Consider the following 17,071-nt stretch of genomic DNA (forward strand, 5'->3'; position numbering starts at 1 on the left):
ATGAGGTTTCCAGACCACATGGAGTTCTGCAGCAAGAAGTCCACTTTTCTTCAAGTGGAATGAATGAAAGCCTCAATTTATGAAAATTAATCTCAGTGTGCAAATTCCCAGTCTATTCTGAAGCGAAAACAGCCCTGATCTAGCTACTAGGATTCTTGAGTCAGGATTTGCCTCATGTGGTGTAGGACTTCCTGCACTGTTCAGTAGCAAGGGGCAGACTTCCACATAAACTGGTGACAGACATTGGTACCCTATTGCAGCTGGAACTTGGGCCAAACCTCCCAATATTAGTAGGATTCTCTGCAGTGATTTTCACAGATCCTGGATCTGGCTTTTACTAAAATGAATTCACACATCACTTGATGGAATAAAGTAGGTTACAGGCAGCCAGAGCCACGATAGGACAGAAACTATATTCTCAGTGATTTAACGGGAAATGATGATAACAAAAAAGAAACACTAGATTTTCCACCTGCTTGATATCACCTTAGTTCATGGGCACTCCATCTACTGGAGAAACTGCATAGATATTTTAAAAAAGTAAAACCTGTGAATTGTTGTGGTTTCACCTGAGGTTGAGGACGTGCCCTTATTGCAGCAGATCACAGACGGAGCTGCATACAATTATTTACTTTGCTTTCATCTGAAAGGTTCTAACTTAGGTCACAAGAATATGAAAAGGGGTAATTAAATAATTTTTAGGTGTTGCCAGAAAACAAGATACTATGAAACATGGCTATACTTTCTACAGGCATAGATTTCCATTATAGTCTTGATTTTCATCACTTCTGAAATTTTCCAGAATGAAATCAGCCTGAGTTATCTTGCATATGATCATAAAAAATAAAAGATGTATTATTTATTTCTTGACACAGTACTGTATCCTCCAAACATAGGTTTTTGAAAAATCAGAGGTTTGCACATTATGCAAGGTTTCCTATTTTTCTTTTTGCCAGATAAGCCAGAATTATAATGTCTTTTAGTATTAGAGTCTAAATACGGCAACTAATGGAATATTCTTACAGATATATAAACACAAGGAAATCAGTGACTACATTTACTACTTAAACAAGTATTTTTTTACAGGGTATACACATATTCTGGTTCCAAAGAGTGTATTTTAAAATTGGGGTGTTTTTCTCCTTCCAGGACATGAAAGAACACTTTAAACAAGTCAGACTCCAGGATAGGCAAGACCAAAAAATCTTAGAAAAGAAACATAATGCAAAGGTATCCATCCTTATTGTTGTATTTTTTTCCTTTTTCTTCCTACATCTGTAAATTTCAAATCATTGTGTCATTAGCTCTGGAAATCAAGTTATTTGAGAGTCAATTAAGAATGATGGTCTACTGTTTGTTAAATGTTTATATGAGGAGATAGACTCACTAAGAAAATAAATGTATAGCAGAGCTTTTCTGATCATTTGAGGGAGACTCCCTTTAGATATTCCCAGATAGTAATCAATCCCTACCTACTGATCTTTATATCAAACTGCATTAGTAGTGTCTGGACACTCATGTTTACTTAAAGTTTAAGTGAAGTCAAGTCAGGGTGCTAATTTCTTAACATTTTGTTATAAAACATTATTCTCTATAGTGCTTTTTAAATTGTAGAAGGGGATTGGAATTGAATGGAAATGCACATAAGGTATCAGGAAGGTTTCTGACCATACGATCATTATAAAGTGGACTAAAGGTCTTTTGTGAAATATAGCATGGAAGCAGTACAGTAGTCAAATTTTAATACTGGTTTAGAACCAGCTGTAAGAACCAACTCTGTGTAATGCAAGGATTTGAATTAAATTATCAAAGACAACTTTCCTTAAAATCAAAAGTGGATGCAATCATTTGAAAATATCTATAAACTATATTTAGAGAACTCTATTTTTGTCCGATTTGTTCAACTTTGTTCTTGTTAAATGGAAGAAAAATATTGTTAAATAAAAGTTTTTTTCAACAGAATAATTTTCAAGTTTGTAGTTCCATATAAACTGTGTACATTTAATTAAATGTTTTTATTTAATAAAATAAATTAATGAAGTGTATGAATTTTCTTTAGGGAGGAGTAAAGTTTGAAATTAATTTAGATGTATGTGTTGCTGACGAAGACAGCATTCAGGAAGCAGAGGTACATTGTCGTTATATTCAAAGCATTTACATTAGTAATTTGAAACCATGACAGTCGCTCCATGATCTAAGGTTTAATCGTTTCCGTTACGATCATCCTCTACCTTTGTTATAATGAAGCTTCCTACTGAAGATTTGTTGACATATTACATGTATCTGACCTTCTTTGAGAGGATAATTGCTTGGAAGAAAATTGGATGATATATGGGTCAATCTTTCACATGGTAAAAGAGGAAGGAGTGCAGATATTTAAATTTTGTAAATTGGTCTGAGGGGAAAAACTCATCTCAATCTCAAAATTTAGTTAGTCTGCAAATGCCAAATTTGATTTGTAAATTGTTTTAGTACATTTCTGTTTCTTTTCACTAATTTTGTATCAAAAAGCAAGAATAATATTGTGATGAACCAGCTGTTATTTAGAAAAAGTGGAAGTGAGACTAGAGACAACATGTGATTTTATTTATTAAAATGACATTTGGGGCTGATCGACATGTAATAGCTACCTATTAAGATTTTTATTAGTATGTTTAAACATTAGAATGTTTAAAATATTTGTAACAGCAACATTGAAAATATAATTACTTTCTAGTATATATATTCTTAATTTATAAAGCACTATTATGTCATTCTGTCGTTTCACATCTCTGCAGAGCTCCATGCAGCCCTCTGATACACAAATCACAATGTGACTTTTGAATTCTGCTGCTTCACTTTTTGTTACACATTTTTCCTGTGCATACATGAGGATGGCTGACAAACACAGTAAAATGAGAAGACATTAGTTATTGTCCCGTATTTGTTTTCTCTTTCCAGAGTAACCTGTTGTTTTTTCAGGTACTAGATAAACTCAATGAGACTTTAACTTTTGTGGATGGTGAGAATCTTAAGGAGAAATCGGTGGAAGTTTATGAAGATCATACGGACAGAGCTTTGGAAGAACTATCTGGATACCAAACAGGTATTTCTTGGGGAAATGCAACACTGAGTATTAATCCTGAAAATTACTTAGGAGTTAGGTAAATTCAGTAACTCCACGCTATAGCAAGTTCATCTGATGAGCTCTCTCTTTATAATATCACATAATATTATAATCACACTGAAATCTACTTTAAAAAAATGAAATAACTTTGTCTCCTCTTTTTCTTCCCCTTAGAGTCCAATGATACTGGTGATACCGAAGAAAACAGAAAACATTGGCAAGCTGGAGCCCCTCAGACACTACTGAATTTTTTAGCTCATGCTGATGTCGCTTCTGTATGTCCTACTATGGCTGAAAATGAACTTGGTAAGAAAGTTTTGGGTTTTGGTGAGTGAAAGTAGAGAGCTGCTAAAATTCAGCCAGACTACTTCAGACCTTTGCCAAAACAATTCCATACCAGCATGTTCACATGATCTGGGAGGCTTTTAATTGCAGGACTTCATAATAACTGAGGTTATTGTATGTGTTAAACCATAGAATGCAGTCATCATTTTCCCCTCTGTCTAATATTGCAATCATGTTGTGCTGCTCATACATATTAAGAGGACTGCATTTTACGAATCACTCCATGGCCTGGGTAACAAGGGCTAACAATGCCAGTCTATGCAACTAATCAACACCACCTTCTCCGGCTTTGAGTTGATGACACAGAAGAACTAGGGCAGTCAGTTGCCAATGCCATCCCAGAGCGTGGTGGAATTCTGGTTTCCCACTCCACACACTCATGTTGCTACACAGTCACAAGTGCACGCTCACACAGGTGTGTCTGTGGTGATGCTCCATTTCAGAAGAGTCTAATTGCTAGGTTTTTTACAGCACCAGTGCATGTATTCCCAGAGAGCCAAGTATCTCCAGTGACTGGTTACTGCAAACAAGGAGCTCTTCCACCATTCCAGCATGCTCCCAAAACCCCAGATGATACACAGAAACAACCGGAAGAGTTTGTACGGACAGTGAAGACAAAGCAAAATATTATTAATATGCCACTTCTTGTTCATTCTTCCTTAGATGAAAGAGCATAGGGCACAAAAGAGGAACTTCTTGAAGCTTTTTCAGCCCCAAGAAGCCAACAAGTTTAAGAGCAAGGACTGCTCAATGAAGCTGCACCTGTCTATTCCAAGCTTAATAAGCAGTTACCTGAGCATTAAAACTGGTGTTAGAAATTTTTAGTGACAAATAGTCCAAACTATTTTTTCTCTACAATATTGATCAGATGAAATACTTACAAAAATTCAGGAGTATTCCACAAAGGAAAAAAAAAATAGGTTCCAGCATTACCCAAAAGGAAGACATCAGCATCAAGACTAGAAAGTGTGAATCTGGCAAAAGAGAGTGCCAAGCTACAGTCATGCTTTAGTGACCTGAGAACCTTGTTGTTCTTCAGCTGGCCATGCTATTCTGCCTGAAGACATCCAGGAAAACAGGAAGCAGTGGAAACAAACACCACCAGGGACACTCCTGAACATCTTAGCAAAAGCAGAGCTGTCTAATGACTCCTTCAGTTGGCTTGAAGAGGAAACAGGTAGGATGTTTGATACTGTAAATTCTGCAAGTTTTTCTTTAGTGTATTATTTCTTCTACCATTGGCAGAGGGTCTGTGATGACAACCAACAGCCTGTCCCAGCAGCCACTGCTCTGTCCTGTAGCAGTGAAAGGCCTCTTTCAGGATGTTGCTGTTTTCAATAGCAGGGAAAAAGGCAAGCCCTACTTACCAACTATTACTTCATATGTAATTCTTTCATTTGCTTGGGTAGACAGAGATGTGCTACTGCTGCCAGCAAGTTGGCAGATACCACAAACCTGCATCTAGCCCCTGCAACTGTTGAGGTTGAAGAACCCTGTAAAAAACTTTTATGCAAATAGATGTATTTCCATAAAACAGCTGTAAATTGTAGTACGTGATGGCTTAAACTACAGTGGTGACTTTACAACATGGTCCATGCTAATACAGCTGACACTGAAATTGATTCGAACTCACACTGCAGCACACTTTCCTAAACTAACAGACTGTTTTAAAAATGACATTTACTTTGCATCAAAGTTGTTAGTTAAAAAGCCAGACAGAGTATTTTCTACAGAAAGATGCTGTAAATGTAACCAGACATTGTGGTTTTATGCACAATTGCCAATCTACTGAACATTTAATTGGATGACAGGACTTTTAAGCCAGCTAAATGGTACATGCCAAGTTTCAACAATTTGCATGGATCGTGAGCAATATCTTTCATTTGCAACTATGCAGTCAGCACTCTCCTGCTAATTATGCCTCACATACATGTTTTCTCATAGCATAACAAGCTCTTTTAAAACTGCCTCATCCTGAAGGCTAAACCAGCTAAATGTACCACCTAAATTCCTCTCCTAAGACTAGCTTTATTGCTTACACATTAAAAAAAAACCAAAACAAAATGAAATTCAAACCACTGTTCACTAGTGTCAGCAGGTCATAGGGCTAAAGCAAGAATAAGTCACACAGGTATTCTAATTGCTGTTGCTTTTATCAGTTACATGTATTAAAATATGTCACTCTCTCAATACCCAGTTCTGCCCTGCTACTCAAGCTGATGTTGTAGAGTACAGTGTTACCCAGACTGACAGATTTCTGTTGGATCACATGCAGAATTTAGTCTTTATACTAAAACAACAACTCTTAGCATTGTTCTCCCACCTTCAGGTTCGGATTACCCTTCAGTCTTTAAAAGTGAGCATTTTTAGGTAACCATAGCTACATCCAAGTAGTAATTTTCAGTCTTTCCCAAACAGTACTCCCCCAAGTTTTCCACTGAAAATGCAGACCCCTGTATTGGGAACTTAAACCTACTGACACCAGATCACCTTTCTTCCTTAACTTTTATAGCCCTTCGGTTATGGTCTACAAACACACTACGTTCCACTAAGTAGAAGTTACAAACCCCTGACTAAAACATGCGATCAAGAATAATACACACATGCACGCGCACACACATGTGCACGCACACACACACATGAAGCGTTTACTTTTTTGCTATTACTTTACATACACTTTTATAGTTAGCTAACACACAAATAAAGGAATGTTTCTCTTCCTTTCCAGAAGGGAGATTAACTATGTTGCTTCCAAAAGAAGACAAGGAAGATGATTCAGAAACATACTCTGCTTTCACTGTTGATGAAGGCAGACTTGAGCCAAGATCAGATGATGAAGACACGTAAGTCAAGTACATCAGAAGAAAAATCCATACAACTGAACAGTTTTCATGAAATGACAGGTTGCATTGCCTAAAGCTTTTCTTCTGTTCTTTTAAATTCATAAATGAAGAAAACTTGTTTTACAGAGTCTGCTAATTTAACTTTTAATTCTGTAATTTAGTCTGTCACATGCCAACGCTGTCATTAAAAATGTTATGCAGAAGTACTAACATGGCTTTGCAGCTCCTGTTCTCTTACCTTACAAATACAGGTAAACAATCTCACAGAGAAAGAAGAAACAGTTCACATTATGTGTGTTTCTTCTATATTCTTTATAAAGTGTTAAAAAAATCTCAAAGACCTTGAAAGGAGAAAGTCTTGTAACAAAGTTATATTTAATTAATATAATTATCTTCTTTACAGAAATTTTGAGGATTCTGAAGATGAACTCAGACATGAGCTGGAGAAATCTCTGGAAAAAGTGGCAACTTCTCCAGCAGAGAGAACGATGGAGTCTCCCATCCTTTCAATAAATAAAGGTCCAACAGATGAAGAAAAGATTACTTTACCTCACAAACTACTTGGAAAATCTGATGGTGACTTAGAAAATAACCATGGGTCATTTAGTGTGGACACACAACGAAAAAGACAAGCATGAAGCAAGAGCTACCTAGACCACCAGCACAGTTAGTTTCAGAACCTTAACTTGCTTGAAATTTCAGCTGCATCAGTAACAAAATTTAAGGATAGCTGACATTAAATGCCAAGTAGATCAACAGCTTTTCAACAGTGCTAAATACTCAATTAAAATTAATAGAAGGTTGTTACTATTTTGTTTAAAAGGAAGAAAACCAGGCTACTTTTCAGATGTCTAAATGTTGAGAAATCCTCATCCAAGAGTGAAACGCAGTTTCATCTTTATTATTCTGAACTACCTGGGACATACATCTCTGACGCCACTTGCTTGAGCAAATTTCTGAATGCATACTTCCACCATTTTTGTATCATGTAAGAAAGTCTCCTAGTCAGTGTATTTCCCTAGCTCAATCAACATCTTGTTTTGCAAAGCTCTTCTAGCTTTTCATAATCTCTATGTACTACCAATACAGCTTTATAAGCCATAGTTTCATTTACACAGTACTGACCCTACATAGTATCACCAACTGCTCCGCAGTTTTATATAGTAGCAGTAAAAGCATTATTAGCTCCAGGACGATTGTGCATTCCCCCAATTCCTAATAAAACATGGGACAGCAGTTTCTTCCAATCATGTTTTTTCACATACAAAATTTCATATGATCCAGGTGAAGCTTAAATAGAGGGAAAAACACATTCTAAAACCTGATTTCAGTAGTTTTTTGCACTTCTCTTAGTTTGCTAAAATATAAAATACTGCTTTGATGGCTTAAAAAAAGGACTATATGTTTTTCCATTTTTGATACAAAAGCAAATGTCCAACTTCTGAACATTTTGTTCAGTGTTCTCAGTTTTATAATAAGCAGTAGTTTAGTGCTTTAATGTTCACGTTTGTATAGCATTTAATTATGCCCTCTAATCTAGACCCTTCTATTCCCTAGGAATAGAAAACCTTTCAATAGAGTAGGGTTGGAAAAAAATACCATTAAGTTGTCATACTGTGAAAGGGCATAAGGAAATAGTTAATATAAGGATCATAAACAAGTGTGATTATTAAATTTATTAAAAAGCAAGCTAGCAAAAACCACCATACAATTAGCCTAAAGGAATCACTGTAGGTAATGAAATCTCCACAACCACAATTAAAATCCCAGATAATAGAATTTTGCCACACAATGGGGGACAGCAAATTGAAAATGTGCTACAGATTCTGGGAAAATTCTGGGTACAAAAGCTATCAAACAAAAGTGTCGACTTTAAAAAGTGTGACGGCACGTGAAGAGTCATGAAATGGGTGGAGACTGAAAGTATTGAAGGAATAACAGAACTTCCAGATGTAGTTACGTTACCAAGGAAATATGATGGTTCTGGGAATCCAGAGGGTTCTGCTGTGCACTGTACTGCCATGTAGTCAACACAGAAAATTTTCAGGAGCACTTCTTTCCCAGTAAAAAAAAAAATCTCTATTACAAAAAGCAGATACCCAGACAGAAAGAAAAAAGATGTCTTTATTGAATGGGACCAAGGGTTCATAGATTAGATATATTTACAGGTGACACACACAGTCAAATATAAAAAGTTAATTTTATTCATATACATTTTATTCATATATATTTATTTAAATAATGGCTCCACAGATAACAGGAACGTCTCTTCAAAATGCAGGTCAGAAAACCTGTGCACAGAGTGACGAGCATTTTCTCTGATCTCTAATCTTTTTTCAGGAGACAAAGAGAGGATATAAGCCATCGTCTCAGCATAATTGTCCTCATTTTCTGCTAGGAAGCCTGTAATATGTCCTTCATAGGGTACCACAATATCTAATTTGGGGCCTCCGGAATTGTGAGCCAGGATAACTGTGCCAGCTGCCATACATTCAACTACTCCTGTAAAAGATACAAAACATGCTGATATGAATGTGCACATCACGTATTCTGGCTTTCTGTAAGGCACTGGAAAGTTAAAACCACAGTAAAATTCACCCAGAATTGTAAGTTACTATAGACTGCCATTCTAAATCAGTTTGAAAAATACAGAGTAAATGGCCTCACAAGAAAAACAAATTTTTAAGTTTTTCAGTCCTAAGGACTGAAATGATAGTTTCTCTTAAACACATAAAATTGAAATTAGAAACCAGATATAATTGGTTAAGTTGTGGTTCTTGTAACATACTTGATTTACCTGAGATAGATTATATCACCAGTATATACAGTGAAAAAAACCCTAGATTTTGAAACAAATGTAAAGATAAACATGGAAGGTAGCTCTGTGACAGCACACTGCATAGTTCTGCTCTGTAACAGAACACTGCAATACTGGTTTTATGGTATGGTAGCAGCTGCAAAAAATGATTAAAAATTAGAGCTGTATTCATTTTCTCATTCGCACTGAAGATTTTTAACATTTAGAAAGATACTGAGAGAAAAGCTGACTATGCACATTTCAATCAGATGATATTCAGAAGTTCAGTATTTTGCAGATTAACAAGTCCTTACAGCTTTTGAAAACTCAGCAAGACAAACTAGCAAAAATCATTATCGCTACATCTGTATTTTTGATGGAAGAAGTTTTAATGAAATGGGAATCTGATAGTAAGCTTTCCTCAGCCAAAAGCAGTGGGATAGGAATAGCACAGAATGTATACATCAACTTCAATTCTTCTCCATGGTTCCAGAAGAGACCTTAGAAATCCCTTTAGTTGCTGATTCTTCTCAGTTCTGATTTGATTTTTAAAAAGTTCCCACAGCTCAAAAATTGCCAACTATAAATAATGCTCCAAAGTTTTGGAACGTGTTTTTTACAGGTAAAAAGCCATTGGAGATGAAGGTGAAATCAGGCCAGTGAAATCACAGTGTGATTGTATCACTTTTTTTTCAAAATTTACTTAATTAAACTGTTTTGTGGGGAAAAAATATGAGAAACCATTATTTCCATTTTGTGGCAATTCCTTCTGGGAGACACTTCAGAGTAAATTTTTTTATACCAAGTTCCTGCAGACTACAAACTACTGCTCCTGATACTTAACTTGTATTCTAATAAAGTCTGATGACATTAACTGCAGTTTAGTCACATTATAGCCAAGTATGGCATCCATCTGCAGGCTGCTAACTTACCCTGTTGTAGATTTATGGCAGATGGGCAATCTTAGATTCCCTTTCAAGGTCAGGACTCAACTAACCCCAATAAACCAAGCTCAGTACCTTAATTCTATATGACAGCACATTGCAAACCAGGTCCCAACTCCTCTTCGGTGTTCTGCCCCTTGCTACGGCAACTGATTTAAGGACTTGATCCAATTGCCTTAGCACAGGTGCCTAATGCAATGAGATGACCAAGGGCACCTGGTGGTATCTACATGGGGTTTACAAATAAGACAGGATCTGTGGGAGACTCACACCTCTGAAACAGCAGCTAAAGCCCCATGACATATACTAACATTTCCAATGTTAGTTGAAGCAGGTGAAACACGATCAAAGTCTCTACACATGAATGTCTAGACATGAACTGTGTCTAAGCTCACCCTGCAGTCAGTGGAGCCAACAGCACAATCTAAGGTGCTTAAACAGAAGTACCTGCTGCCTTTTGAGGCTCCGTTGGGTACAGAAGGCATCTCTGTACGGCTAGCAAACTGAGCACAGGACCTTAGGGTGACCCATGGCCTTGCAGAGCAATAGCTGGAGGTCATCTTGGGCAGCACGGATGGGACTAGCTGCCTGTTTAGGTGACTAGAAGATGCCCATAATTAACAGTCTATGACATCTACAGCGCTGCAGCTTGCATGACAGTAGCACCTAGAGGTTAGTCATCTGAATTGGTCCTGTAGGCTCTACCTCAGCTAGATCACCTCTGACCAGAAGGGGAGTTGGATGCCTGCTTGGCATGCAGACCTCTATGCTTAGATGCCTAAGCTGAGGAGCCTTAATTGTGAACTGAAACCCTCCCCAGCTGTGTCCCCAGCTGGGACAAATGGCTGAACACTGAGGAAAGATACTGACCGATCCCGAAGTGCTCATTCCACATCGTATGCAGGCCGATGGTGGCCTCGGCCAGGTGTCTCTTTAGCTCCTCAAAGGGAATGTTTATTCTGAACATCACGTTGTTACTAACTCCCAGCTCCTCACAAAGATGTTTAAGGTTATTTACACGCTCTTCATCTTGCTGGTTACGACAGCCTCCAATTAAGATAAGCTTCAGTGATGGCTGCTGCCCCTGTCTCTTCTCTTTCAGCAATTTAGCAAAGGCTCTGATTTGCAAAGGATGATCTTTTTCAGGCCTGAACTGGCTGACAGAAACAACTGAATATTCAGTGGTGCTCTTCTCCTCCTCCAGTGGAATATCCAGGAAGGTCTGAACGTCGCACGGTGGGTACACAATGCTAGTGCAAGCCCCAGCTCTCCAGAGGGAAAGGATGTGATTTAGCGTCCAAGAAGAATTAACCATAATCACATCACTGCAGGAACCAACCAATCCATACATGAAAGCAAAGAAGTAGTAGTAGACAAGTTTAAATTTGCTGAAAAGAGGATTGTTTGTAATGAAGGCCGCATTGTTAAACCTGGTATCCTGATTCCTAACGACAGAAAGCATATCGGTGCTGATAGTGGGATAATGGACATAGCATCCAACGCGACAACCTCCTAAATACTTAAAGAGGGGAAGTGTGAAGGCATAACCCATTGAGTCAATATAAATATCAGGAACACACTTCAGAAGAGCTTCCCAGCCGAGAAACACTGATCCTAAACTTTGTCCCAGCAAAGTGAAGTGAGGGTAAAGAGAAGCTTCCACAAGGTAGCGTTTTTCTAGAAATACAAACTTCACAGGATGAGTTAATTTAATATTGAATCTTCTGAAAGCACCTTCTACTATTTCTTCTCCAGTGGCATCTCTATCACCAGTGTAAACAACACACGTTACATTTCTGTACCTGCAAGAGTGAAGAAAAAGAATTTCATACATTCTTCTCTTCAAATTTTGTAATATGAAACTAAAATATTATCCATTCAAAATTACTCAAAAAGTGAGAACAAATGTCCGGTCTAGCTCTGAAATTATTTTAACTAAATTATACTTTTTCTTACTCTTCCACAGTTTTTTCTTATCTACAGAAAAACATATGGCTGAGGACTTGCGGAATACTTTTTTGAGTAAAACATAAAAGGAGCTCAGTATTATTCTACTGACTTAAGAATGCCTTGCTCTACATTAGGAGATGCCTGTCTAGGGCATAGCATGAGTAAAATGCAGAAGACTCTGCAAGCCAGTGGATCTGCCAATGTTAAATCCACTTTAGATATTAACTTGTTTTGCCTCCTGCACGAAGAGGCAAGTATCAAGATTATCAGTTACCTACTGACGAGTGATAACTATACAAAGATCCACACCAGTACTGGAGAATTGATAAGGGCGGAGGGATTCTCCTAAGGAGAGAAAGAAGTGAGAGATGCCACAGAGGGACAGATCAAAATCTGTGTAAAGGGATGAAGTGGAATGGTGCCACAATGTGAAACTCAGACATAAAAAAAAGTAGGACCAGCAGATTAATGATACCTACTCAAGTATGTAAAATGCCAAAATGTGCATAAATAATACCATCAGTAGTCGAGAATGAAATACAGTATTTGATAAACATATATGCTTACTTTTTCTGGAGCGTTCTTATGGCACACCACAAGACTCTCTCCCCTCCACCACCTGCATTACAATATGGGTGAAAAAATGCAACCAGCAATGGCCGCTTCCCATCTTTTCCTGCTGAAGTGAGCTGTTTCTTCTTTTGTTGTATCCAGAGCCGTATTCCCCACAGTAGTACCACCAAGCAGATACACAAAATTCCACTTACAAATAATGCAGGGATTAACAATGAGCACAGCAATCTGAAACAAGCCAGAAATTTTAAAATATAAAATTGCTTTAAGGAAATACTATGTACGCAATTGAGAGAGAAGGGCTTACAGGCAGAGCTACAGGGAGTTCAACAATTTCTTGAGTTCTTCTAATCTCAGAAATCATCAATACCTCTGTATCATTTCAGCAATTAAGGAAAAAAAAAAGACTATTCTACATCGTTTAGCCAAAGATATTTTTCCTACTGTTACCCCTCAATCATTTATTGTTTATTCATGCCGTATATTTATATCTATCTCCATGTGCTAAATACGCTGTAAAGGTTGCATACCCTTAGCAATCTGGCAAAACACAACTAGCAAAGTGATTTCTAAATAGATTTGTGAGAGTTTTCTTCAGTCCAAGCTCCTGTTTGGCCTGCCTTAGGGTGAACTACTTTGGTGCAGAGCTACTTGGGCCAGCTTGCAGTGTATGAACCAGAACCTGCATTTTCCATTCCCCTGAGATTTGAAGAGCTATGCCAATTGCCCAGAAAAGCTGTGAGCAGTTTCTCTGTTGAGAGAGAGACCTGCTTCCTCCGGTCTCTGAAGCACTCTCTGACAGGGGTATTCCCTTTGCTCACCACCGCCCCCCTGCACAACTCTCCTAACCCAGGAACGGGAGGTTTCTCACAGGAGTCTCTTCTTGGCCTACAGAGCTTCACAGGCGCCAGAGCCTGGATTCCGATGCTGTGCTACGCGTTATGATAAACATCACTTACTCGACACTAAGGGGTTGCCCACAGCGAGCCACGCGTCACGACTGACACGTCAGGTAAGAAAACATTTTCGTTTTCGGGATGAAGAATCGGAAAAGCGCATTAACCCATCCGAGGCAGGCGGCAGAGCGAGGAGTCGGGCACGGACCTGTCCCACCTCGCCCTGCCCAGCTGCCTCCTCTCCTCGGGGGGAGGGGGGGGGGGGGGAGGGGCGGGCGCCTGACGCCCGGAGAGGTTCGGGGGGGCTGGGGAAGCGCGGCCGCGGCTTGGCAGGGGGCCATGAAGGCGCGGAGTCTTTTTCTCCCCTCCCTCTCCACTGCCAGGACGCGACGCGCCGCCCCCGCACACGGCCCTCGCATCCCCAGTACCTTATCAGCCCACACAGACACAACCCTCCCGCCACCATCTTGGACAACGCCGCGACGCTTTTCCACAGGAAGGGGTGGGCCCTGGGTGGGCGGGGGCGGAACCAGCCGGGCATTGCCTCTCTCTCATTGGTTTCCGCGGGAGATAGACGGAGGGGAGGGGAAAGGGGCGGGGCTAGGAGCGACACAGCCCTGCCGAGTGGGAGGGAGCGGAGAGTGGGGCGTGGGCGTGCCTGAGGAGGGTGGGTGGGGCGGGCCGTTGCGCGCGCTGGCAGCGCCCTCTGAGGGGCGGGAGAGGTGCTGCCGTCGCTGTAACCCTTGCCTCCTCTTCCTCCTCCTCTTCCTCCTCCTGCTCCTCCTCCTCCTCCTCCTCCTCCTCCTCCTCCTCCTCCGCGGCGGGGGGTCTCCTCAGGGGACTGCGCCTCCCGTCTGTCCCTCCGGGCAGAGTCCGGGCCCAGGGCACCGCGGCCCCTGCCTCGGGGGTATACGGTGTGGTGTGTGAGGAGGCGGAGGCCTCCCTGGCACAGGGGGTTTCTTCTCCTGCATCCACCACATGCAATTTTGTCTCTGTAAATACTGGCCCTTCTCTTTGGCCGGAACAGGATGGTATTCGATGTCCTGTCTTCCAGCCCTGCTTTAATCTCCTGCTTGTAAGTGAATCCCTCTTTTATAGAGTGGTACTTGCCAGCTCTCTGCAAATATGTGCCAGTTAACTCTGTGAGGCGGAGGACAGGATGTCCAAAATACCCTGCGCCTGGTGCCATCTCTGAAAGGATCCCCATGAACACGCTCACCGGGGACAATTTCCGCTGGAGGGTGTCCAGGCTGTCTCTGGCTAATATACTTTGTCTCCTATTCTGTCTTGATTGGGGAGTATATGCACAGACCAGACGATTAGTGTAGAGATAAGACTGAACAGTGCTGTTTTTTAAAATGCTACTAATAATGTGTCAGTAAACAGCAAGACTATTTCTAAAATGGCTTCCCTTGGAACAATGTAAGAAACTCATCCTGCTCTCCCAGATGCTGGGAAGTGTTGAGTGAAACTACCAGACTGTAGTGAGGATGGCCTTAGGCAGAACAGGCCAAAACATTTCTGATCTCCTGTCACATTACTAGGTGCTTTTTTTCTCCACCACATTCTCTATTTAAAAATAATAAAATGCTTTATGTGGCAAATTTGATCCAGATAACTCAGTCTCCAGTCTCTTGCAGAGTTGAGGTTGTCCAAAATTCGAGGGCATTTCAAGCCCTGTATCTTTGAACTGGACCTTTCCAGAACCTGTGATCTTTCAGCCTCTTTGAGGCCAGTGTGATCTCTTTCATGTCATAGCCGCCTGTGCCTTTTGAGGTCTTGAAGCTGTTAGGGATACTTATGAAGGTCATCCTGTGTCTTCTTTGTCAGAAGAGTGCTGGTTGGAAAATGCTGAATCATTAGTTTATTTGGCCATTGCTATAGCCTGAAGCAGAGGGACAAAGTCTCTACTGTAGTGGGAATGGGAAGAGTTCAGCTTCAGTAATGGTTGTTTGATTCTGACTTTCCTGGATTGAGTTTTCCACTTATGAGGACTCACCATGTGGGAATGGAACTGGAATGTGTCAGGCCCTCAAGGTTAGAGTTTTATTGGTCTTTTTACTAGTGTTTTTATTTAAATGTCTTCACTGTCCTAAATACCACTAACTATAGGTTTTGCCAGGGCATCTCTGCCTTTATGTAAGCAGGTAAATTGGAAGAGTTCTGTTGGGAGGTCCAGCAAGCATGATCTAACATTTCATTTCTGAACCAACAGCTCTCATAAGTAGGATGCCACAGGCACTGGTTTCTCTCCCTGAATGTTTTTCCTCTTCCCTGACAGAGCAGTTGCCCAAGAAGCATGTGGGATGTTTGCAGAAGAGACCTTTGCTGGATTCACATCTCTCAACTCAAAACACCTATCTTGTAATGTCAACATATGAAGATAATTGCCTGGATTCAGAGAAGAGACACAGTTCTAGGGAACAAGAAGTCCGGTCTATTTTGGATTGTGAAATTTGTGTGTCTCCCCACTGACTTGAAAAGGAGCTTATGGCCACTCCCTTGGAAGGTATGAATCTTAGATTGAGTGTCTTTATGAAGCTGAAGGATCACAGGTTAGCCATGGCTTAATTAAGATGAGACTTAGGTAATGCTGAAGAGTTCCAGGAAGCAAGAAGAATAATAAATGAGGGAGACACCTACATACCTGCCTTTTGAGTTTCCTGGGCTGTAAATGGCAGATGCAGTGTTTTGCGTTTAGATTCAGCGCTCTGTTTGGTAAATCATATAGCAAAAGTACTTAGAAAAGCTTTTGGCTTCATGTGGCTAGAAGAGTACCAATTGTTCTTTCCAGTCAAGGCTCATTGCAAGGTTAGCTGTAGTGAAATCAGGATTTAATCCATGAAGCTTCCAACATAATTCATACACTTTCTTCAGGGTTTCAGACCTGAGTGTCAGAAGTATGGTTTAGCTTGAGCCCAGAAAAATGTCTTGCTTTTCCTGAAACCACCTAATCAATTACTTGGAAGTTCCCCAAATCTCCTATTAACGAATGGGTATGCCTGTGCATTTGGCAGCTGGAAAAAAAAGACTGATTTGCACAGTCACAATGGACACAGCTGCCTCGTGGCAGCATACTTAATTTGCAGTGCATGAACTTTCCGGCAGGGTGAGCCTCAGACTTGATTCAGCTAGCTGTACAGCCGGACATGCTGTGCATGCACAGCATAGCCAGTGTCAGACGTAGGTCTGGCACTTCCTTGAAATACTGAAATTTTTGCTTGAATGCAGATTGACTGTCCAGCGTTAGTGTTACGCAGCCTATACAGTCACATAATCTTCCTGGTGACAGCAAACTGGGGGAGTTGGTTTTAGGAGAATAGATATTGTTCTTGTCTTGCTTTTGCTCCCACAGCAAACAACAGATAGATCAGAGGAATTTTGGTAGGAGCAGCCCTCTCCGATTTATATTCCTTTTTCTTTTTAAGCTTCGTGTCCCTTTTCTTACCATGTGCACTCATTTCTTGAGTGCAGTAAGCCAAGAAACATGATGTCCTTGCAGGCTGCATATGACCTATAAGTTGTAGCTCAGCGCATTGTAATAAAGCATCTGCATAAACGTAGATATTCTGGATCTGGATAACTTCTCCAGATCCTTACCAATGCTAAATGGGGGA

General features: G+C 40.2%; 2 protein-coding genes across 2 annotated transcripts in view; one reads left to right on the forward strand and one right to left on the reverse strand.

Moving 5' to 3' along the window:
• NEK5 (NIMA related kinase 5) overlaps positions 1-6,932 on the forward strand; it is a 28,872-nt gene extending 21,940 nt beyond the window's left edge. Inside the window, exons 16-22 of the mRNA XM_059824266.1 lie at positions 1,150-1,230; positions 2,060-2,128; positions 2,941-3,085; positions 3,281-3,412; positions 4,491-4,628; positions 6,180-6,294; positions 6,698-6,932. Of these exons, the coding sequence (XP_059680249.1) occupies positions 1,150-1,230; positions 2,060-2,128; positions 2,941-3,085; positions 3,281-3,412; positions 4,491-4,628; positions 6,180-6,294; positions 6,698-6,932 (915 nt within the window). The remainder of the gene's footprint in view (positions 1-1,149; positions 1,231-2,059; positions 2,129-2,940; positions 3,086-3,280; positions 3,413-4,490; positions 4,629-6,179; positions 6,295-6,697) is intronic.
• Positions 6,933-8,524: 1,592 nt separating this feature from the next.
• ALG11 (ALG11 alpha-1,2-mannosyltransferase) lies at positions 8,525-13,920 on the reverse strand. The gene is made up of 4 exons (XM_059823363.1): positions 13,883-13,920; positions 12,553-12,786; positions 10,906-11,837; positions 8,525-8,796 (listed from the first exon to the last, which is right to left on the reverse strand). The coding sequence occupies exons 1-4, from the start codon at positions 13,918-13,920 to the stop codon at positions 8,525-8,527; spliced, it is 1,476 nt and encodes a 491-aa protein (XP_059679346.1).
• Between the last annotated feature and the right edge of the window lie 3,151 nt (positions 13,921-17,071).

The sequence above is a fragment of the Gavia stellata genome, chromosome 1, assembly GCF_030936135.1.
Source record: "Gavia stellata isolate bGavSte3 chromosome 1, bGavSte3.hap2, whole genome shotgun sequence".
In the NCBI taxonomy this organism is placed as follows: domain Eukaryota; kingdom Metazoa; phylum Chordata; class Aves; order Gaviiformes; family Gaviidae; genus Gavia; species Gavia stellata.